This window comes from Grus americana, chromosome 1 (genome assembly GCF_028858705.1).
Source record: "Grus americana isolate bGruAme1 chromosome 1, bGruAme1.mat, whole genome shotgun sequence".
Lineage (NCBI taxonomy): Eukaryota > Metazoa > Chordata > Aves > Gruiformes > Gruidae > Grus > Grus americana.
Window position 1 is genome coordinate 106,778,648 of NC_072852.1, and position 24,904 is coordinate 106,803,551.

General features: G+C 40.7%; 1 protein-coding gene across 1 annotated transcript in view; it reads left to right on the forward strand.

Annotated features, from left to right (window-relative positions):
• ROBO1 (roundabout guidance receptor 1) overlaps positions 1-24,904 on the forward strand; it is a 736,398-nt gene that overhangs the window by 69,426 nt on the left and 642,068 nt on the right. Inside the window, exon 2 of the mRNA XM_054805401.1 lies at positions 24,368-24,508. Within this exon, the coding sequence (XP_054661376.1) occupies positions 24,421-24,508 (88 nt within the window). The 5' untranslated portion in view covers positions 24,368-24,420. The remainder of the gene's footprint in view (positions 1-24,367; positions 24,509-24,904) is intronic.

Consider the following 24,904-nt stretch of genomic DNA (forward strand, 5'->3'; position numbering starts at 1 on the left):
TAGGCAGGCCAAGTCTTTCTGTAGGGACAGTGAGGTCCAGATCTTTATAATTACTTCTTTAAGTCTTATTTCCCCTCCTGCGCTAAGCACAGCGACGCACATACCGACACAAAGCCCTGCAGAGGGGAGTAGGCGGTGCTCCTCTTGGAAGAGGAAACACACCCTCCTGGGCTAGAGCCCTTGGCTGGGGACATCCCCACCAGCCCTGAAGTATGGCACGGCTGTGGTTGCATCCATGGAATTCTGTCCCTTAACTGTCTCAGCTCAGCCCTTGTGTGATGTGGCACAAGCATCCCTAGACAAAGCCCAGTGGTTGTTGAGCAGTCATAGATGTGCTATGTGCGAGTGTACTGAAGGTGCCTGTGGGTGAGTATCTGTGGTGTAGGTACCAGGCCACAGATACCTCTTCAGATGCTGTGTGGTGTGAGTGTGACTGGGCAACTATAAGCAGAGGTTGCAAAGAAAAGTATGCATGTGAGCCACTCTGAGCCAGCCGGCCTAGGAAATGGGGATTGATCTGAAGCAGCTCAAAAAGACAGTACGGATACATGTGGCCCGTGAAAAATTTGGGAAGACTGCTACTGTTGCAAATCTTCCTGTAACACCAAACTAGGTATCACAGGAACTGAACGCTGCCGTGGCTTTCCCATAAGGAGATGCTTCTTAGCGGCAGTGTTCTGTGGTATGACTTTGGGCTGTATTTTCCCACTTCTAAAGTGACTGGCTCTTTCCCAGCCTTTATCTCCAGGCAATCATACTCTCTTAGATGTAGAGATTCTTTGTATGTCTCCAGGGGTTGAAGTTAGGTTGTTTCCTCCATCATCTTCTTTTAAATATGAAAGCAATTAATTGGCCATTTTGCTCTACTCAGGAGTTTCTTGTATTTTCATAAATTCGTTAGCACAGTATCTCTTTGCAGGCAAGAGGATAAATGCATTTAATTATGTTGTTTTGACTTCTCTAGAGATACAGCCTAAAACATTCCCTTTTCCTAGTTTTAACCCCTCCTGTCTCTTCAATAACATATGTTTTGAATGTGGAGGCATACTTGCGTGTCTCTATTTTAATTCTGACAGCTAGAAGATAATTAAATGTAACAGAAATCCACATCCAAGGAATGCACAGAAACGTCCATACTATCACTCCCACAGACTCTCAGCCAAAGTTTGGGACCCAGTGGAAATAAACTAGCATTGTTACTGGCAGTATTTATAGTGCTCTTAGTTACTTTGTACTGTATCGTAACAAAGTCATATCCAGGGCTGGGTATCCAGCAGCATTTGTGGGAACTGTGTTAACTGAATCATAAAGGGAATAATGTGAAAGAAGTCCTCTCCAAGCTTCTGGACAGATGTAAGAAAGTATGGAGTCTAGCATGAGGAACCATCTTTATGAGCGAGTCATCAGTAGTGATGCTCCCATGTAGAAAAGTGCGTCGTGCTCATGGTCTCTACCATGCGATGTAAGGAAAACACATTTTGTTGGTCACAAATGCTCTTTAATGAGAAACTAGGACATGCCTCTTACAGCGTGGGTCATTTCAGTATCCTTTACTGTCTGGATCTCTTGATTGCAACTTTTAGCAGAAGTGGAGCCTTGAGAGTTGTGACCAAGATACACTCAGCAGAAGACCTGGCAAAGCAGTTCTGGTTGTATATTGTTATGACCTCAAGTCTCTACTCAGCTCAAGTGCCATTTCAGCTAGCAACAATTAAAGGGAGAGGAGTGCATGTGTTATAGAAAAGATAATATCAGATGATTAATACATGTGCTGGCCATTTTATTCCGTCATTGAAAATGTGCTGAATTAACACTTCTGCCAGAAATTTCTTCATGCTTCATCCCTAAACATATCTCATGTGAATCATTTTTGGCTTCAGTACTAAAGTTTTTTTTTTTTTTTTACAGGATGCTTAATAATACATATTGAAAAGGGCAATTCATATTTCTTTGATAACTAGGGCTTTGGATTCAGTGGTTTGTTTTTCTTTAACTGCAGGCTGTAGGTAATGCATGATTTAATAAAATTACTTGAGCATTCCCTTCTGAGCACTGATCATGATAGAATAATACAAATGATTGATGTTCACTTCCTTTATGGTAAGCCAAAAAACCTGATCATGGTATCATAAAAAAGAAATAGCATTTTATAGCAGCAATCAAAGTTGAATGAAAGCTAATGAATTAAGGGGTGGAAAGTTTTAGTACCTCTTTTAAGGAAAAATTCCAAGTATTTTATGGGATGCATTTATATAGGCTTTAACATAGGGTTCTTTTTAGGGAATAGATATGATAGTTTTTGCTGTCATATTTAGTGCTTATCAAAAACATTCTAATAGCAAAAAAAAAAAAGCAACAGGGTTTACTACATAACAGACTCTGATGTTTTGATTAGAATAATTAATATCGGTTTATTTTATAGCTGTGAAATGAATATGTAAATGAACTCTGAAATTTTTCTTAAGTCATTTCATTATGTGTAAAGATTACCTGTGAAGGCTGTTGAATACCTTCTCCCTAGGGTTTTGTTTTGTTATGCTGTGCTCCTTCGCATATGTATACCTTAAAAATCCATCCAGAAGCTAGAGATTTATTATTAAGAATCTCTGACAAGTTATAGTTGTGATTTGTTCGTGGTCTAGAGCCACGGTCATGTAGTCATTTAGTTTGGCAGAAGTGCCAGTAGAGGCAGTTCATTCCTGTTTCTTTCGTAGTCATGGCTGCCTACTCTTGCTATGTCCTTCATGCTCCCTGTAGCATTTACGAAGCTAAACCATAGACTGAGTGAAAAACTTAACTGATAAAAAGAAAGTGGCTAGCTTGCTGGGTGTCTACAGGAATTGTATCACCAGAACTGAGCAAACAGCTAGGTGGATGGTCTTTTTTACAGGGTCAGAAACTTTGACACGTTGAAGATGAAACCTAGTACTGGTGCTAGTTAGGGGCATAGGGAACAGGACTGCCCAGTCCACCAAACAGAGGAGAAATTGCTGTTGTCATTTTGATGTCATGGATGGTTTGTGTTAATTTGGACTCCAAGGACAAAGCTTCCTATTTAACAAAGCTTAGGGAGGCAACGCTGTCACCCTTCTGCGTGCCCTGGGTTGGAAGCGGACGCACGCTGGCTGAGGGCTGTGGCCCGCTGACTGCTCTTCCCGTCACCGCTTGCCGTTTCAGAAGGACACAGGACCAGGTGTTTTTCCCAGTCCATAAACGTCCCTCTGTGACACTGAGCACGTTAAGTTTAGTTCAGATCAGACTGATGGAGGATCAACAGGTAGTTCACTTTGTTCTTTGAGTCAGTTGTGAACCACTGTTGTTGATTTACTGCTGCCTCATGGTCCACTGTGTGATCCATGTGCATTGCCTCTGGCTAACAACGTAAAAAGATTTTTCTCTAGTTTAGCACTTTTTTGTTCATATACTTCTGAAAACCTAGGTTTCTGATAGTTAATTCAGCAAAATTATACTGTGATATATGAGAGAGGGAAGTCCTAGGCAGAAACAATCAGGAAAGAATGAAATGTTTTTTGTTTATATTTATGTATGATTGGCTTTAAAATTGTGGTATCGAGTGTTTGATAATTTTCTGCATAGTCTCTATGCATGAATTAATTGTTAAGAATGGAGTTCACAGAGGATGTTTTACGCCAAAGGCGTGAAGTGAAATGAAATTTTAGACATTAATGGGAGAAAGTGGCAAAGCTGATTGTAAAATAGATGGTAGCAGAAGTGGAATTTAAAATGCTAAGAGAGGAGGCAAAAAGGGACAAAGTTAAGAAATGATATGAAAAAAATTGGTGCATGAAACACAAGGAGGTGGCAGAAGGATTACAAGAATGGATGAGTGTGTAAAATTGTCCAATTTCCAAGATACTTAGGGGCTGATGTGCCATTGTCAGAGAGAAGCTTTTGTAGATGTTCATGTGTCTAATAATAATCTGCATCTTTAGCTGCATGAGTGCTTACAAAAATTACCCGTATCCATTTAGAATCCTAAATGGATTCAAGGATCTTTGGGTTTTAGGCTGTTTTATGCCTTTGGAATTTTTACCCATTGTGATGAAACCTAGATGGACATAAAACTAAAAACTGCATTTAGAATGGGCTGAAAGGGAATGGTTGATACGATGTAATGGAGCTTGCGAATAAATGAATCAAAATGAGAACCAAGAGCTTAAGTGAGCATTTAGCTGTGCAGGCAAAAAGGAAGAAAATTGTCTTTAATGTGTAGAAGCAGCAGCAGAAAGATTTATTTATGATCTGGATTAGGAAGGCAAGGGAAGGTTGAAACAAAAATGACATTTTTATTACAGGCTTGAGTGACGAGGGGATGCTGGTGATACAGTGCTTGGGTGGGAAGACAAAGAGGTCAATTCTGGCCATGTTAAGCCGATGGCATGCCAGCTAGGTGAGATGTCAGTGAGACAGCTGAGGTAGATTAGGTAGAAGAAGGTCCGGAGTAGAGAGGTTAATCTGTTATTTGTCAATAAAGCTGCTTATATATTCTGTTTAGTAAATAGCCTGTATCAAAATCACACAAAAAAACCCCAACCCAACCTAAAAGCCATTGTCGGTGACTAGGTATTTTTAATAAAGGGTGCATTTATTGCAGGTTTCATGACTTGAAGATAGATCTGCTACCAGAAGAAGTTCTTCTCATATCTTCTATTATTATAACACTGAGTTTGATTTATGTTTGAATGGAGACAGTGATCCATTAAAATAAATTGCCTGAATGTTTGCCCAGCAGATCAGATTGACTTTCATATGTGAAATTCAGTGGTTTAGACTTACTGTTGGACGGACGGGTTGCACTAAATGGAAGAGCAGTAAAACTATATTGTGTCGTTCCTGCACTATTTTCTTACTTCCCTTTTTCTAATATTGTATTCTGAATCTGCTCTATGTCACACTGAGCATACAATTCGGTTTATTCCGTTTCAGATGTTCAGAGAAGATGGATATATTCTATATGATATAGTCTACATTATGGAGAACTAAAACAGATGCTTTGCCAAGTACTGAGTAAATAAACTGCTTAAAGAATGTGATGATATAGTTGGCTTAATTTATATGTAAATGTGAGCGATGCTATTTTAGATTAGTGGAGCAAATTGCTAAAAGAGGAGTCTCATAAATATCGACTTTTGAAGATTGGAGTCTGAATATTAAAACAGGAAAATTTTTTTGCAGGGAAATTTGGTTTTCTGACTGCCATTTGAAAAACAGGGTTTTTTTTCTTACCTAGGACTGGTTTTCAAACTGCTTCTCAGGAGCTTTGGATTTCTTATTTTTCCCTGTAATCAAAACTGCTGTAATTTCTATTCATATGCTACATTTTTATTTGTCTTAGTTTTCCTTGCCTGCAGTGGTAGAGCAATATCTATGGCTTTGAAGAATGTCAACAACTTGTCAGTCATGAATTACTTTGTATTTGGTTATGTTTTATCTGAGAGAGTATTTTTAAGCTGATTTTACCGGGGGAGGGGAGCAGAGGGTTATTTTCTGTAGGCATTCATAAGGGTAATATTTTTCCCGGTGTACTGATGAAGGTGCTGTCTTCCAAAGCATACGTTAGAGTGTGTCCCAACGTGTATCTTTGTGGGTCCGCTGCTGAGCACAGCAGCGTACTTTAACATGTTCTCCCTGACTTCAATTTAACTTTCTTGTTTCATCAAAGGCAATTTCAGACAAGAGTTTTAAATGCCGGGAGAGGGTGGTGTTCATTTTATGAAAATGAGATTTTGATTTGTCATCTGCTGGCACTTCAGTTCATGGCTCTTGAGCTATTCGAGTGCTCTGCATAAGCGAGTCTTTGTGGAACTAGGAGGCACCTTGAGCAACCGAGAAGCAGTTTCTGGTGGCAGCACCGCCTCAGCCGAGAGGGAAAAGCAGTGTTAGTGTAATTGTTACACATGTGATTGGAGCTATTTATAAACAAAGGGTATAAACTGTTGTGCAAAGACCAGGATAGCTGTAGATTTTGTGCTTATGAACAGGTCATCTCGTGATAGTAAAGACTCAGTCAGCAAAGTTTGACAGCAGTGTTAGGATGCTGGTATTTGCGAAAGAGATGTTAGTAAAAGTATGCACATGGGCTGACATAAAAAAAATATGAAGAGTACCAGGGAATGATTAAAATATTTTGCTTCAGATACCGAAATTGTTGAATTACTTTGTGGTTATGCAAAAGAAGCTTGACTGGTATTAATTATTAATGTACTACTTATGATCCTATATGGTGAGATGTTTTATTTTTAGTGCTTGTTGTGCAAGGTACAGTCTTGTGCTATAAGCACATACAGGTATGCTGGTGCATACTCATTTCCCTGGGAAAGTATTATTAGCTGTTGCTTTTTTCCAGTTAAAAGTTGAGGGATATTTCGTACTCTCTATAGAGCATACTCTTTGTGATACTCAAAAAATTCACTTTTTGCCTGCCAATACATACTGGAGATCTCCAAGGTAGATTGAAACCAAATTCAGTATCCATTTTTCTGGAAATGAATGGAAAGTGGGTTGTGATATGGGTTAGCACAGATGAGTGCAAGGATTTAAAATCTATTTATTTCGCTCTCACTAACAGCAAAAGAAATGGAGAAGAGTAGCTCTGAATCACTTTAATGTGTGCAAGGAATGTGAGTGAGGCATGTTATGAACCTCTTCATTAATACCGATTAGTTCATCTGACTATATGATAAATCATATGCTCAAAAAGTGAGTAAATTTACACTGCAGCCATATGAATGTCTAATCCACTGCTTCTCATTGGTTGTAGCATTAGAGTGCTGAAAAGAACCCGTCAATGTGGATCCAGGTCTGAAAGGAAAGAAGGGGAAAGAGGGGGGTGGAAAGGCAAGGTAATAGAAATAGTAGAACAACATTATTATTTTAAAAAGGGGTAAGTGGGGTAAAAGTATCTTCAGTCAGTTTTTTATACTGTCTTGCTTTCATGAGGTTGAGTTAATATTGCCTCTTTTTTTTTTTGAGTCCTAGAAAAGCAATATTGCCTTCCAAAAGTGCCAATTGCACAAGCCAGCACATGCATAATGTTCTCTAACATCTAATTAACATTCTTCGTTTCAGTTTCCAGTTCAGAGAGAAAGTATATGATATTGTTGTCTTGCTCCACTGGTAACTTATTTCTGATAGCGTAGGGCTTGTTAAGAAATGAATACCACTTTACTTCAGGTATTTCCAAAGAGACAGCTGCATCAATAAAAGAAAATAAAAACTTCTTCTAAAGCCAAAGATGAAAATGTTTCTCTTGGAATCACTCTTAGCCGTTTAAAAATTATACCCTCGCAATGCCTGTGTGGTAGTCACTCCTCTAATAGTCCAAGATTGAGAGAACGGTTTAAATGAAATATGCAGCAATACAGCTGGTTATTAAGTCATGAATACACAATTCCTGTGGATTCAGCCTTTTTTTTCCTACCCCTACCTAATTATTCATCTATTACAAGTTAGTTTGGTCATTATGGCTTACTGCTAGGAAATCAGTTGTCCACCTCTATAAATTTCCAATTGCCTGTTTCTGTCCAGCTCAGGAATATTTAAGCTTTAGTCTCTGAAGGTTTAGGAGCTAGCAGTTTAGTTATTTGGTCCACGTTTTCAAATTCCTGCTGATGTGACTGAATTCAGTGATTCAAGATGTTTTATTTTCTTGCCCACCTGAGAGTGATTATACAGCAGTTCCTCTATTAGGAAAGGTCACACCAGTTATGTCAGGCACATCCATAACTTTTAAAATATGTTTATAGCTGGTGTCTGTTGTAGTTACAGGGAGCATGATACATGTGCGAGCATCTGATTGTGCATCTGACAGATACAAAATGCATGAGGATCCATGCTAGAAACTAGGGACCTGTCAAAATGCTAGCCAGTTAATCTGAACTTGTAGTATATTAGATATTCCCACAAAATAAAATCCCTTTTGTTTGAGCTGAATGTTTTCTCTCAGGAAAGTTCATTGCATTGATAGGAGAAAATAAGAGTTAAAATTTTTACCAGGCTTTGGTCTACTGTGCTATTTGGGTAGCTGAAACTCCAGAATTTATTGAGAGTGTGGTGGGTTGACTGTGGCTGGAAAGCCGCTCTATCACTCCCCTTCTCAGCGGGATGGGGAGAGAAAATACGAAAGGCTCCTGGGTCGAGATAAGGACAGGGGGAGATCACTTGCCTGTTACTGCCACAGGCAAAACAGACTTGACTTGGGAAAATTAATTTCATTTATTACTAATCAAATTGGAATTGAGTAATGAGAAAATAAAACCAAATCTAAAACACCTTCCCCCCACCCCTCCCTTCTTCCCCGGCTCAACTTCACTCCCAATTTCTCTCCCTCCTCCCCCCAGCGGCACAGGGGGACGGGGAATGGGGGTTACGGTCAGTTCATCACACGCTGTCTCTGCCGCTCCTTCCTCCTCAGGAGGAGGATTCCTCACACTCTGTCCCTGCTCCAGTGTGGGGTCTCTCCCACAGGAGACAGTCCTCCACCAACTTCTCCAGTGTGAGTCCTTCCCACGGGCTGCAGTTCTTCACCAACTGCTCCAGCGTGGGTATTTTCCATGGGGTCACAGGTACTTGAGGAGCAGACTGCTCCAGCGTGGGTCCCCCATGGGGTCACAAGTCCTGCCAGCAAACCTGCCCTGGCGTGGGCTCCCCTCTCCACGGGTCCTCAGGTCCTGCCAGGAGCCTGCTCTAGCGTGGGCTTCCCATGGGGTCACAGCCTCCTTCGGGTGCCTCCACTGGCTCCAGCATGGGGTCCTACATGGGCTGCAGGTGGATACCTGCTCCATCATCATCCTTCCTCCATGGGCTGCAGGGGGACAGCCTGCCTCACCATGGTCTTCTCCATGAGCTGCAGGGGATCTCTGCTCTGGCACCTGGAGCACCTCCTGCCCCTCTTTCTTCACTGACCTTGGTGTCTGCAGAGTTGTTCCTCTTGCATGTTCTCACTCCTCTCCTCCGGCTGCTGTTGCACATCACTTTTTTCCCCTTCTTAACTACATTATCTCAGGGGCACTACCACCATCACTGATGGGCTTGACCTTGGCCAGCGGTGCATCCATCTTGGAGCCGGCTGGCATTGGCTCTGTTGGACATGGGGGAAGCTTCTCATAGAAGCCACCCCCGTAGCTCCCTCCCCCTACCAAAACCCTGCCACCCAAACCCAATACAGAGATACATGTGGGGTTTTTTGTTTGCTCTTGTATGTAAATGTTATTTCAAGTTTTGCATCAGAATTTCTAAGTTTGTATAGCCTTTCTGAGACATAAAACCTTCATTCTCTTTTCCATATCTGTTGTGCTTTCCTGATCAGGACATTTTTTAGGACCTTTATCCTTTTTATTTATTTTTCTGTAATAATACTTAGAACTTAAAAAGCACACTCTTGTTTACTGTACTTCGTATACTAATGGACGCTTACAGTTTCTCTGTTTCTGTAGATGGGATTAATGGTCTGGAAACATCATCACAAGGGAGGTTTTCCAGACTCAAAATATTCAATCTATCAATTTGAGTTCTCTGCTACTTTTAGTTCTTCAACAGATAAACTGATGAGATGTTTAAAAATATGCTGTAAGAGATTTTCTTAAAGGGAGAAACCAAAGAGGAAGGGGGGAAAAAATAAGGGGATGATATTCTTTTTAGGAGTGATTTGCTTTTTCAAATTAGTATTTAGATTGTGAGGGAAACTTCTTTTGTATATCCTACTCTTGATAAAATTTAGTGCAGATTTTAAATATATTTCGTCTGAAACTTCAATTCCATAGAAATATTAACAATAAGATTTCAGGTCTTGCCTCAGATTCTGTCTTCCCTCCTACTTGTAGGAACAGGGAGTCCATCATGCTCTGGGAGGAACTTGCTGGTGATACCTTAATTTTTCATAGCTTGTTGACAGCACATAGACTATATAAATCACTTTCATAAAGCATACTCGAGAGATTATCAGGGTTTACAGAATAGCACTTTCTTGCATGTAGTCTGTAGTCCCCCCACCCCTGTTGGCTATTGTTCTCATAGGAGGCCGAAACTGAAATAGCAGGGCCAGAAGGACTTGGGTTCTGAAAGATTCACGTCCTGCATCCACTAAACTTTCTTTCCAAAATAATCCCAGATCTCCTTTTTCATTCCCTCTCACATACTTTAAGGCCCACCACTTAATTGTCCTGCATCTTATTCCCCTGGAGCTGGTGTGGAGTTCTGCATGCGCCCGTTAGCCAGACAGAAGAGGTAAGGGTTATGTCCTCCCTGCATTCTGCTTGGGGCTGGGAGTGGTGACATTTCCTTTAACCCAAAGATTTGCAGTCTCAGAAGATGTAGAAATGCAATTACAGTAAATCTTTGTGTTTCTCTTCACGCTGGACTCCTGGTTTAAAAGCTAGTGCGAGCAAAATTGACAGTGAGATGGCTTTACTCTCTGAAGAAGTCTGCTTTAAGTCTGCCATCCAGATGGACCTTGTCAGGCTTCAGAGGTGGCCCTGTGCCAACCTCATGAAGTTCAACAAGGCCAAGTGTGAGGTCCTGCACATGGGTTGGGGCACTCCCAAGCACAGATACAGGCTGAGTGGAGAAAGGGTTGAGAGCAGCCCCGAGGAGAAGGACTTGGGGGTATTGATTGATGAGAAGCTCAACATGAGCAGGCAGTGTGCGCCTGCAGCCCAGAAAGCCAACCGTGTCCTGGGCTGCATCAAAAGATGCGTGACCAGCAGGTCGAGGGAGGTGATCCTGCCCCTCTACTCTGCTCTTGTGAGACCCCACCTGGAGTACTGCGTCCAGCTCTGGGGGCCCCAGTACAGGAGAGACATGGAGCTGTTGGAGCGAGTCCAGAGGAGGGCCACGAAGCTGATCAGAGGGCTGGAGCCCCTCTCCTGTGAGGACAGGCTGAGAGAGTTGGGGTTGTTCAGCCTGGAGAAGGCTCTGGGGAGATCTAATTGCGGCCTTCCAGTACCTGAAGGGCCCTACAGGAAAGCTGGAGAGGGACTGTTTATCAGGGAGTGTAGTGACAGGACAAGGGGTAATGGGTTCAAGCTGAAGGAGGGTCGATTTAGATTAGATGTTAGAAAGAAATTCTTTACTGTGAGGGTGGTGAGGCACTGGAACAGGTTGCCCAGAGAAGCTGTGGATGCCCCATCCCTGGCAGTGTTCAAGGCCAGGCTGGATGGGGCTTTGGGCAACCTGGTCTAGTGGAGGGTGTCCCTGCCCATGGCAGGGGGGTTGGAACTAGATGATCTCTGAGGTCCCTTCCAACCCAAACCATTCTATAATAGGTATGAAACATAGCAGAAAAGCTACTGGCTTTGGTCCCAGAAAGGCTAGGAGGCAATAATACTCCTCTCAGAGGGAGAGGCTCTGATGTCTGCTGGGATATGGACAGGATGGGGCTTTTCAGAGGCGCAGCCAGTCCCCAACATCCCTCTGCAATGACAGCTCAGCTGCTTGTGGCCCCATACTGCAGCTAAATGCCATGGCTTCATCCAAGAAAGCAGAGGAAAGAGTTTGTCATAACAACCATAACGACCTTATCAGATCGGTCTCAGTTTCAAAGGGATTCTGCCACTCTTCCAGTATCTTTGTGAAAGCTGGCATCATCTTCCTTTCCCCTAAGGAGTTAGACTTTCACACAAGTCTCTTTAACCAAGTAGTGGACAAGTCCTTATATTGTTTAAGCTTCACCTTTACTGGTGACCCCAGAAGGATGAATGTGCTCTAGGGGAGAGCTGAATATTCTTTCAATCCTGATGTAAATTTCTGTCTCTGAGAAGGCATGTTGGTGGGGCAGGATCTGCAAACCCTTTCTAGTTGTTCTTGCTCTTATTAAGGGTAAAACCCAAGCTGTTTTTCTTTCCCTCGAAGTTGAATCTCAAGAAGAAAAGAATTCTGGCAAACCTTTTGCCTCCAGAGGCTACAGTCCACGGTCCCAAAATGCTTATTGTTTTATAGCTTTGCAGTGGAAAGCATCCCCTGTTTTGCTTTGTGCACCGAGACTTTGTCTAGTATTCTCTTTTTATTTCAGAGTTTTAAATTCATGAGGGGGCATTTACTGCTTCTGTCTGTCATGATAGGTAGAAGCCCAAGAAGCTTCGAGGCTAGATGAACACAAAGCTTTCACCATGCGCTGAAGTGGAGTCTGGGCTTTTCTTGGTATTGAGTGACTAACACTCAGATCTCTATCTGCTAAATTGTAGTTGGGGAGAGAATTTATCTGGGAATTTTATTTAGTTTTTAAACACACTTTCACAACACTGGTTACACCAAAGCTGTGGTCTGAGGTAAAACCTTAATTTTCAGACAAGAAAACCCCGGGACTTTTTCCTGCCTGCCCCACTGAATATGTGCGCCTGACTGCTGGAACCTAAATGCTAGCAGAGTGTTGGCTCTTCTCAGCCAGCTTTAATTTCATGTTTATGTGCAAGGTGAATAATAACACATGCAGAAATGCTGTCACTAGCTTGAGAATCAGAAAGGAACAGGGTTTTAAAACTGTCCCTCTGTTCTTGACTGTGTGATCTCTACTGTTCCACTCCAGAGTAAAGGCGACCAGCTTAGTTTAAATCTTTGTCCCCACATTGCCTACTCAACAGCTATTGACTCACCTCTCTGCTATGTATATGTAACATTTTTTGTGTTTTTAAATTATGTCAGTGGGATTTACAGAAGTGCATAGATCCATCCCTATTTCATTGCATTTCCAAAATTCCAATCAATTTGCTCCAATCTGGGAGCAGAGTTAGGTCAGAAATGTGTACTTTTGAGATTACAACCCCAGATCTGTTGCATTTTTCACAAAGCAAACACATATTTCATAAAGCCTGAGGAATATATAACTTGGTCAATTTAATATTGTTGAAGCATTATCAGTAATCTTCTGCTTCCCATCTGTGATTCTGAACTCTGCATCATTACGTTGATATTTCATGCTCTCCACTCCATTAATATTTAGGATGTATAGTAGGGGCCAACACTTCTCCAAGCACAAGGAATTCAGCAAGATTACAGGATTGGCTTTTAGAATGCACAATTTAAAAAGATTCACTGAAATCTGAGATGCTACATATACCTGTGGGTTTTTTTAATCAGTGAAGATAACTTAGAAGTGAAGCTACTCTTTATTTTTAGAAAGGATTGTGGATTACCAGCTTTTTTTAAGGATGAGAGAGTTCTTGAACATGGGTGACAATTTATAAATTCTTTCTAGTTTGACAATTAAGACTATAATTGTTTAAGATAAGAATGCTTTTTAAGTTTGCAACAAGACTGCAATATAAATTACTCTAAAGCCAATTTCTTATTATATATCAACATGAGACAAGGTTAGACTGAGTAGTGTACAAATGCTTTCTGGAAAAATGAGTGTTTTTAAGGACTCGAATATTTACTGTTGTGGTTTTTGTAATGTAATTGTTCTGTAGTATGCAGTCCTGTTTTATTTGAAAATTAATATTTTACTTCTCTGGTTAAATATTGATTCTGTTTAGTATTTGAATATATTATGAATATTTTGTTTTCTCTGGGGATTTTCTATGCATTTTATCAGCTGAATAAATGAAGTAATTCACAAACCAACTGCCTTGTGCTCTCTATGGCTTTAGGGGGGACCTTGTCATTCCCTGTAGCCTTTTCTCAGGCCCAGCTGTGTGGCTCTGAAATCACTTGGCTGGTAATTAGGTATTTATCAGATTGTTTCTGAAAAGGGATGAGACAGTTATCTGGCACAATTATCTTTGAAAATTGAATCCCTCTTTCCTGGTACTGCTGAGGACATTCAAAGGTACTGTGAATGTTCAAAGCTAAATGCCTTTGAAAAACCCTTGCTTTTTTTGATCAGGTGTAACAGAGGAGTCAAAATGCAGTCAAAGGAATATTTATTTTTTTTTACCTTTCAGGCACTGGATTTTTTTTTTCTATCAAATGTTGTTTCTTTTCCATGTGACTCTAGAAATACTTTTGACAACAACCACTTTACTGCTTAAAATGTCCACTGTTTGAACATTGTCAGTCATTCTTACTAATAAAGAAATTGCTAATTACATCAAGGCATTACTAATGATATTTTTTTGCCTGTTTAAAAAGTGATGAGTATGTAGTTCTAGAAAAGCAGTTTGGAAACATGGTATTTCTTATTGGGAAATCTGCAACAGATACAGTACCCATTTTTTTCCAAACACTCCCTTGAAAGTCTTGGTCGTTGAGACACGATTTGTTGATTTGCCAAAAGGCAAAAAAAGGTAATGCATCCGTAATATAAGATATGAGAAAGTTCTTGCTTTATTTGGATAATTCCTTGGTTGCATTTCAAAAGCACAAACTTTTTAACATTCAGCCAGCTCTTAAGATTTGTCTAATGGGAAATGCAGAGCTCATTCCACTGCTACTGAATTTGTCATAAATTTAGATTAGACTGCATGCATACTCTTACTATTTTGAAGAGATAGCATTGCTTTTAACGAGTTCAAGCCTCTTTGAAGGAACCTATTTAAGTTTGAACAGGAGATAATTCTTGCTTCACTTATGTGTAAAAGGAGTTTATAGAAATGAAAGGTGGAAGTATCTGATACAATAGGGGTAGAGTACCACTTTCTTTCTTCCTGACCTTCAGAAGTAGGAGTATCCCTCAAGGGAACTTTCCTTTTTACTTTTGTCATACTGTTTTGCAGGCTTGAGAAATAACGAGAAAATTATTTTATATCATACACATTACTTTCTTCTGAGTAGGTATAGACTGGTATTTGATGCTTGGCAGTCTTGTAATTTGGGTTCAGAATCATATTGAAGCTTTGTTTCCTGGTTGTTGAATCTCAGTCAGAAAAAGAAAATCTCACTGAAACAGCGCAAAGCATTTAAAAGATAGCAACCTCATAGATGATTCATGAATTTTGTTATAATTTTTATTCTCATGACTATGTGCAAGTTCTTTGCAGACACCCTGCTTCAGTCAGTGATCCAGCTACTAACCAACTATTGTTGGGTTTTTTCTTTTCCCACCCTGCTTTATACCTAGTTTTGGATATGGTACCACATCCAAATCCAGCTCTGAATTAAATTAATTTTCCTGTAGGGTCTTCCATAGTGCTGTTACTACAGGATTTGCTTCACATTTATGTGCTTGCCCTTATTAAGAGATAGTCCCTTATTATATAAAAAGGGAGGCCTAGGTTGATTAAAGGGGATATAATTTTGAAAAATATGAAATTGCATTTTTTTAAATAAGCCAAACAAACCCAAACAGCTGTTTCAAAAGTCTTGTATTTTAGAGTGGCATGGAGTCAGTCAGTTGAAGCTCCTGAAGACTGTAGTTCTGCTCCTTTGCCAAATTTTATTAATTATGGAGAAATTTGGTGTTCTGCAAGTGAGAATTATGCTAGGCAGCCTGGCTACAATTGGGAAGAACAACCCAAAGTGTCACTTTCCTCTAGATTTGAAGCACAAGTAAATTTTAGTGGATTAGAGATGTCTCTAAAGCTACATCACCTCTTCTTCTCACACAAGCGCTTGTACATGTGCACACTCACGAAGTATCCTGCACTGTAAAGTTTTTAACTAAGACTTTAAGATCTTTCCCTCTTACTCTCTTGTATGGCTTCTTGAGAGTATTGATACAAATATCTTCACTTCTCCCCTCTCTTCCCACAGCTGTTAGCTATATCAGCAGTTTCAACAAAAAAGACTAATTAACAGAATGAAATTATCTTCTGGATTTGAGGAAAGTTTTGTCCAATGAATTCACTAGTGACTGTTACCAATTACCTTTGGCCTCTGATTGCTCCCCTGAGACTGACTGAATATAAAATAGAGAACAAAACCTGCAATACTGCGGGTCTGTGCAAAATAATAGTTTGCAAGTTGGAATTGATTTTTGCCTTCCAGGGGAATAATCAGCCTGAACACAACAAGCACTGAGATGACAGGCAATGGCTTACAATGCTGCATAGCATATTTAAGCGTTAGTCTATCTGTATGTTCTGCGTACCTGTGGGATCATCAGGTTATTCCCCAAAAAATATCATCAAAAACATCATCAACTTTCCAATTTTGACCATGCATTGAGGATTTCTCACAGGATAAGTGATTTTTCTAGTATTCATATATATATATATATATTTTTTTTTTTTAAATCTTTTTTCTTTTAAACCCTAAAAGACATGCCCAGCATATTGTCTCCATCCAGTCAGCCTCTGCTCCAGGACCACGTGATGCTGCTAGCTTTTCTAGTTGCTCTACACTACAGCTTCTGAGCATTTTGTGACTAGTTTTCTGTGAGAGATAGCCTTCCCTCATTCTGTGCTAGACATTTTATAATACTGCATTTTCTGAAACAGTATATGGATTGTTGATTTTGGTGCTGTGGTTCTTAAACAGTGAAGCATGATAATCACAGCTGAGGCAGGAAGGACATCATTTAGTCCAGTGCCCTGCTCAAAGCAGGGTCAGCCGGGGCAGCTTGCCCAGGACTGTGTCTTATCAGGTTTCGCATATAAGGATGGAGTCTCCACGTTTATCTGGGCTACCTATCCCACTGTCCAATCAGCCTCAGAGTGGAATTTTTTTTTTAATGTTTAAGTAGAATTTCCTGTGTTTCAATTTGTGCCTTTTGTCCTGTCATTGGGCAGCATTGACAAGAGCCTGGCTCCCTCTTTTTCATTCCCTCCAGCAGGTATTTATCCGCATGAATCAGATCCCCCTGAGCCTTCTCTTCTCCTGACTAAGCAGTCTCAGCCTCTCCCCATATGACAGATGCTTACGCCCCTCAATCATCTTTGTGCCCCTTTGCTGAATTTGCTCCACTGTCAGTCTTGTGCTGGGGAGCCCAACAATGGACCCAGCACTCCAGATGTGGCCTCACCAGTGCTGAGGAGAGGGGAGGGATCACCTCCCTTGACCTGCTCTCAATGCTCTTCCCAGAGTAGCCCAGGATATCTTTGGCCTTTGCTGCAGGGACGCATTGCTGACTCAACTTCTTGTCCAGCAGTAGCTCCAGGGCCTTCCTGGCAGAGCTTCTCTCCAGCCACTTGGCCTCCGGTGTGTATTGGTGCCTTGGGTTATTCCTCACCAGGTTCAGGACTTGAGATTTTCCTTTGTTGAACTTCATGAGATTGTCCAGCTTGCAGAGGTCCCTCTGGATAGTGACACAACCATCTGGTGTATCAGTCACTCCTCCCAGTTTTGTGTCATCTGCAAACTTGCTGAGGGTGTACTCAGTCTCAGTGTCCAGGTCACTAGTAAAGATGTTAAACAGTATTGGACCCAGTCAACCCCTGGGTTATATCACAAGGGACTGGTCTCCAGCTGGGCTTTGTGACACTGATAACAATCCTCTCAGCCTGGCAGTTCAGTCAGTTTTCAGTCCACTTCGCCCTCTGCTTATCTAGCTTGTACTTCATCAGCTTCCTTATGAGGATCTTATGGAGGACCGTGTCAAAGGCCGCCTTCAAACTGAGATAAACAACATCCACTGGTCTCCCCTCATTTACCAAGCTAGTCATCTCATCATAGAAAGCTTTCAGGTTGGTTAAACGTGATTTCCTCTTCACAAAACCATGTTGACTACTCCTGATCACGTTCTTGTCCTTCCACGTGTATGAAGATGGTCTCCAGAATAGGTTCGTCCATCACCTTTTTGGGCATCAAGATGAGGCTAACAGGCCTGCTCTTCCGTGGATCCTTCATCATGAAGATAGGGGTGGCATTTGCTTTCTTCCAGTCCTCAGGAACCTTTCCTGATTGTCACAACCTTTCAAAGCTAATCAAGAGTGGCATTGCAGTGATGTTGGCCAGCTCCCTCAGCTCTCGCAGATGCGTCCTGTCAGGTCCCAGGGACTGGTGTGTGTGTCCAGGTAGTTTAAGTGCTCCCTAACCCGATCCTCCTCCACTGAGAGCAAGTCTTCCTCAGTCTAGACTTCCCCTCTGGTTTCAGGGGCCTGGGATTTCTGAAGGCAGGTCCCCTACCTCATTTTCCCTGATTGTCTTTTGCTGCTTATGTAGAAGTCCCTCTTGTTGCCTTTCACGTACCTCGCCAGACTGACCTCCAGGTGGGCTTTGGTTTTCCTAACCCCAGCCCTGCATGCTCAGACAGTGTCTCTGTATTGCTCCTGGCACAGCAGGTAGAAGAGGCAGAGAGCAGTAGGCGCTCAGGAACCTAATTTGACTCCTTGAGAGAGACCAGCAGTCTGGGGGGTCAGGCAGGGGCAGTAGCCTGCAGAGCACTGCCAGTTTTCTCCAGTGGCCCCAATTCACAGAACAATTGGAAACCATTGTTTCACAGTTAATGGGATTGTTGGGGGTTGGGTTGTGGGGGTTTTTTTGCTTTCTCTTTACACTCCTTAACACTCCACTTCATGCTTCATACCTCGCATTGCACATTTATTGCATTATAAATATTTTGCTTCCTTGTGCAGAAATCATGTTCTGTTGCTTACTGTCTCACTTATGCAGTCCTCCCTTCTTTGTTAAAGTTGTCCCTTATTCAAAACTAATCTCAGTTTATATAGCCAGACACGTGAAGGAATTGTTAGAGATTAGCAGAACTTCTGGTAGAGAGGTTGTTTATGAGAATGAGACTAGTGGGAGAAAAGATGTGTCTTTTGTCGTAAGTTTGGCTTCTCACACTGAGTTTTAATGTGTAGGCAGCACAGTAGAGGGTATTTAGGGTTTAGGCTGCAGCCTATGTCACATACCACAGTTTGTCAGGCTGATACTGCTGTTTGGGTTTCTTTCAGTACGAGTGGATGAACATGGACACAGCTTTTTTTTCTGCCTTTTTTTTTTCTTTTTTTTTTTGATTACTACGTGCACTATTCCTGCTTAGGCAGTCAATATACCATACAGAGAATCTAGACAATTAAAATCTAGGTAAGACTGTTTGAGTGTCACCTGACAACTTAGAAATGTAAATTAAGCACATTCAATCTATTATTAATTATTTTACTCTTGGTTTTCTCTCTCCATTTAAAAAACAAAACAAACCCCACAGCTTAAAATAAGTAAAGTATAAATCTTGCATCATAATTGTTAAAACTGACCTAACAGTCGGTTCTAAAAAACTCAAATGTTTTGGAATACTAAAAGATTAAATAAGGTGAGCTTCATGAATGTCTGCTGAAACTGTCACTGAAAGGATTATAGTCCAGATCCATAGATGGTCTATACTGATAACTACTCTGGTTTAAATAGATTTATATTTTTTTAGCTGCTTTGATCTTCCTAGAGTTGATTTACTTTATAACAGAAAAGGAGCTGGCCAGACTTTTTCCCTCTAGTTCATCAACCCTCTGTCATTCTTGCTCCTAAATGGAAACAGTTGAGACAATGTATGGCAGTGCTTCCTTCTTGTCCTCCGGGAACTCCGCATAAGTTTAGTTTAACAAAGACAGGATGTTTAAAATAGAAGAGGGAAGTTCTTAATTTCAGTGATATATAACTTTACTGATGATAATACACAGGAGGAGTAAGTTCAGAAGTAGTGTCAGTCTAAACAGAGATGAGCAGATAACTGGGTGTCCGACTAATAGACATTAGGACGTTATAACAAAAGGATTGAAAGTATGGGAAGGTCCATCCAATATCAGCAGGCCTAACAATGCATGACAAGTTTTAAAAATATTCTGCATTCAAAATCAGTTAAAATTGCTTCAAAAGGAAGATTTTCTTTTTTTTCTGTTTTCAGTGAAATTTTGCCAGTCCACTCCAAAATGGCCTGTGGATACAAGGCACATCAAAATTCTGTCTTATCCTGTAGATAAACAATATTCTTTAGGATAATATTTACTAAAGTGCATAGATTTTATAAAGGGAAGTAATTTTTACAAGTTAGAATCTTAATTACTGGACCTTTGTGTCCTTCTTTTCTATTCTACATACTGCCAAAATCCAGTCTTGCCAAGCTCTTGACCATTTATGAGAAAAGCAATATTATTAATCAAATTGTAGGGGGGAAAAAAAAAGAAAAAAAAAAATGAGGAAGGGAGGAAGAAGAAATGAAAATAAAACCAGCATTGGTTTTGGCCTTGTCTTAGTGTCTTTGCTTCTGCTGAATGCTGCACTGGCTATAGTGATAAATAGCACTGTACTTGGGAGGTGGAAGAAAAGAATTGATTACACCCTTTCCCTGCATTTACCATAGTGCTTCTTTCCCCTCTGGGTTTGTGCAGTTTAATTTGCCATTGATTCTTTAATGATTATAATGTCATAGAGGAGCCAGTGTTTATCTTCATTGTGCACTCTGGACAACGCATTGGACCTGAATCTTCTCTTGCACATTCTGGTGTAGATCTGCAGTCATTTGGTATGGAGTTAAGTGAGGTCTCAGGACAGCTGAAGTTTATATGGCAAGTGCATCCTTCTTCCGTTGATGGCAACATCTAATTAGTGCCAGTGCCCTTATTCTGCAATATTAGTTTTATATTTCAGATACTGAAAGACTAATTGCAAAGAAGGAGTAAACACAGAAACGTTTAGGTCCAGTTATTATAATCAAAAAGTTAAATATTATGACACTGGGAAATTTGTATATGAATAGAAGTTCTAAATGCATGTGGCAGATACTTCATGGGCTTTTAGCATGCACTAAAGGAAGCACTGTTTTGAATTGCCAGCTGAATCCCTTTGGTTGTGATACATTTCTGTGGGTTTCTTCCACTATAGTGTAGTACTTGAAGTGTGGGACTATGGCAGTAGACTATGATAAGAAAGATCTTGTTTCTCTTCTGCTGAACTCAACTTCTATCTGAAAACCATTTTCCATTCTGATGACATCTTTTTCTACTTCATCTTTCCTGTGATCTGGGCTACTATTTCAGAAGAAAGCACTATACTCCGAATATAGAGAATTAGTCTCCTATTCAGGGTTGTTTTCAAGGAAAATCTACAAGAACTGTTTTTAAACTGTAGACTGAAAAGCTTTGTTTTCATATTAAAATTATTTGGCTTTATTAAAGCCATCTTCACTGAAATTTTCTGTAAGAATAATGTTTTTAATAACACTGAAATAATTTCATTTTTTAGAATTAAATATTATATTTCAAACATAAACCACAAGCAGAATCAGAGGGCAGAAAAGGTTTTAACAAACAAGCCAGGCAGTCATGGTCTGAGCTCCCTGTGGAGCTCTGTCACATACAAAGGGATTAAAAAGAAGTCATAGTCTACCAAGTAAGTAAATGGAAGAGAGAGGTATGGAAAAGACAAACCTTTGGATTCATGCATGGGATGCCTTCACAGATAGGGCAAGTGGCACAAAGTATGTGGCTGGGATTCATCTCCCCTCCAAACTTTATGGTTGTGGTGGGTTAACCTTGGCTAAAGACCAAAATTTATTGCTGGTGAAAATAGAGTTGGATGATGAGAAAGACAAAAACTAAAACGTTCCCCTCCCTGTTTTTCCTAGGCTCAACTTCACCCCTTCCCCCCACTTGCATCCCCCCTCCTTTCCCTGGAGTGGTGCAGGGGATGGGGAATGGGGGCTGTGGTCAGTCCATAACATCTCCTCTCTGCTGCTCCTCCTTCCTCCTCACACTTTTCCCCTGCTCCAGCGTGGGCCCTTCCCACGGGCTGCCGTCCTTCAGGATAAACCTGCTCCTGCGTGGGCTCTCCACAGGCCACAGTTCCTTCAGGGCACATCCACCTGCTCCGGTGTGGGGTCCTCCATGGGCTGCTGTGTGGATACCTGCTCCAGTGTGGTCCTGTCCGTGGGCTGCAGGGGAATCTGCTCTGGTACCTGGAGCACCTCCTTCTGCCTCCTCCTGCTTTTACCTTGGTGTTCCCTCTCCTGGTTTTGACCTTTTTTTTCGCTATTCCTCTGCCTATCTGGCGTTTTGCCCTTTCTTACACAGACCTTCTCAGAGGCACCGCCAGCTTGGCTGACCGGCTCAGCTGTGCCCTGCAGCAGGTCTGCTGGAGCTGGCTGTGCCTGGCACGGGCAGCCCCTGACCTCACCCCAGAGACGTCACCCTGCAGCACCCCCTCTACCAGCACCTTACCACATAAACCCAGTACAACTTGGTCCACAAATCAAGTGATGCCTCTAGAATGTGTGATCGTAACTCGTACTGAGATCAGTAGGAGTTGTGTTCTGCCACTGGATGGGGAGATTTAGACTCTTATTAAACCTCTGAGTCCTTGAATAATTTTGCAACGTGTATTAATGAAATTATTATTTCACATTGACGTATGTTATGTGAGCACCTGACATTATAATGACAAAGTAAATCCTTAACTGAAAGTGTTATTTTTTTGTTTAGTCAACCAAATTCAATGGGCAATGGGCTGCCTCATCAGCTTTGCATTAGAAACAACATTCAGTCTTGTATTTGCAGGCAGAAAGTAAAGATAAAGAAACTATAGGAATCTGAAGCCAAAGTGGTAAATAGTTTTATAAGGCAAGCCTGTATTACTGTACAGAGAAAGAGATCGATATTGTAAAGGTCTGAAGTTGCAAATCCTCATTTCAGTCTTGGAATCATATCACGAATAGCATTTAGAGCAGCATGTAACACCTTGGCCATTAATTGCTGTTAACTCTGCCATTACGAGCTGTCAAGCTGTTTGCAACAGAAGAGCAGTCATACAAGAGATAGGGGAAATTAAAAGAATGGGAATGGAAGGAACTGGTTTTTTGTGTGTGCAGGTGCAGATGAAGTAAGAAGAATGAAGAGAAAAATATTTTGAAGGATGCAGGTAATGGCAGTAGTAGGAAATAGAGTATTATTATTTCTGGTTGCTAAGATAACAGAAGCACATGTGTAACACAAGAAGCAAATGTAAAATGCAGCATGTGTAGGTGATTGAATTTAGTCATGTTTAGCTTATTTATGCATTTTTGAACATCCAAAAATATTAGATGACACCAAATACTCCCAGTAGCGATGCAACCTCTTTATCTGCAGTCATTAAATATATATTAGCTTTACAGCTCAAAATTCTCTGTCCCAGCAGACCGATGAAGTGACTGATGGCACCATAGGTTTTTTCACTGTTATGATTCTGTCTGCTGGCATTTAGGTAATACAGGAGTCATAATCCAAACTGTTCATCTCCGAGTATGCATTTTAAACTACAAGGGGAATGAGTACGAGGAGAGAGAAATGAGGAGCGCAGTTGTAACGTTAGAAAGGTCTAAGTTAGTTATTGTTGGAGTAGAGCTTCATGCGTCAGCCTGCTTCACATTTACAGTTGCCTTCGGTGGTCTCTCGTTGTTGATTACCGTCAGGTAATTGTGCGCATCTAGTAACTGGACAGACACTTAAAATAGTGTCGCTTTTGTCGTCAAGAACTTGACATGAAGCCCAGATACTGTGCAATATATGGGACACTGCAGTCACACACATTTTGGTTTATATTGAGATAAAGGCCCTTATTAAAAAACAAAACAAACCCCCAAAAAACCAACACCCCCCCAAAAAATAAAACCTAACAAAATAACCCTAAACAAACAAAACACTAAACCCATTTATTTACAGATCGTGTGTATTTAATGAAAGAGATTGTCTAAGAAACACCTTACTGTTTTCAGAAACCTATGTTCATCTAAAAACACGGTATGTTTTTTAGAAACCTATAGAAGGGTGGGCATTTTGGACAGGTTGGTGTGCTGTAAACAAGGCCTGAGGAGTTCTGGCAAAGCCTGTACTAAGCACTAACATAGCTGAAGCGTGAGAAATGAGTAGGATGAGCAGAGATTATTTTTCAACAGTGGTGGAGTAGTGAATACTTTCCAACCTACGGTTGTGGTGGTCAGAAAAATGAGTCTAAAAGTCAAATTTTTATTCAAAATATTTTCTCCCTTCATAAGATTCCATTTTGCTGCCAGTCACGTGAAAATTTTCTGCCCTTAAGAGCACAGAAACTCACCAGAAAGTTACCTTAACTGTTCAAGTTATTACTGGGTAAAATTATCTCTAATCCTCATTCAGCAAAACATCATGTCATTAAGAGGACTAGTGTAGAGTTTTAACCCTGCTTGTATAGAAAGCTGAATAGCATTGAAGCATTTTCAACTTAGGCAAATGTTTAAGTATTTCCTTAAACTGAGATGGAGTAAACCTACACTGAATTATCTTGTTCAACTCAGCAATTTAATAACTTGACCAAACAACTTGCAGCACTTTAAAATATTCACATGCACTATGGCGCTCCTCTGTCTCCCTTTAAAATGTCTGTTTTAGGGTTGTCTGTTCTGCAAGGATAGTTAGTATTCTGGTTATGGTTTACAACTTCCTAATTGTTAGAAAATTTATTATTTTGATAGCTAAAACTGTATTGAAACCAGCATACTCCATAGAGTTGCACTGGGCAAAAATATTTGGAAGTACTTTAAATTTATCATTAATTTGTCTGTTCTTATTTCCATTGTGTATTGCAGGTAACATTTACGTTAGCGCTGCTGAGCTGGTGTAATGCAAGGAAGGACACATCATGAAATGGAAACATTATCCTTTTTTGGTGATAGTAGCTGTATTCAGCCTTTCCAGATGCCATCAGTTACTGGGTCAGCTCATTCCAGGTAGGTACCTTTTATTTCAATAGAAATGTTCATGTGTTTATGAATAATTTTTATGCTGTCCGTGTGAATACGTGCATGTATATACCTGAATTCTCTCTCCATGTATTAATGTGTGTGTGTGTGTAGTTAAGAAATTTATGAGCATCTCTGAGTATTTAAAACACAGAATTTAATAAGTACTGTATTGTGTATGCTGCAATGAGTTACTTTTTTTTGATTGCAAAGGCAAATATGGAAAAGGAGTGGCCTGAAAATATAAGTACGAGAAGGTTAAGGTGGCTATTAAAGCATTCCTTTGATTAGCACTGTTGGTGGGGGGAAGAAATACAGAGTGCAGAAACAGACTTGAATATCAAAAAGAATAGGAAATCTATAGAGAACCTTCCTGAAGAAGAA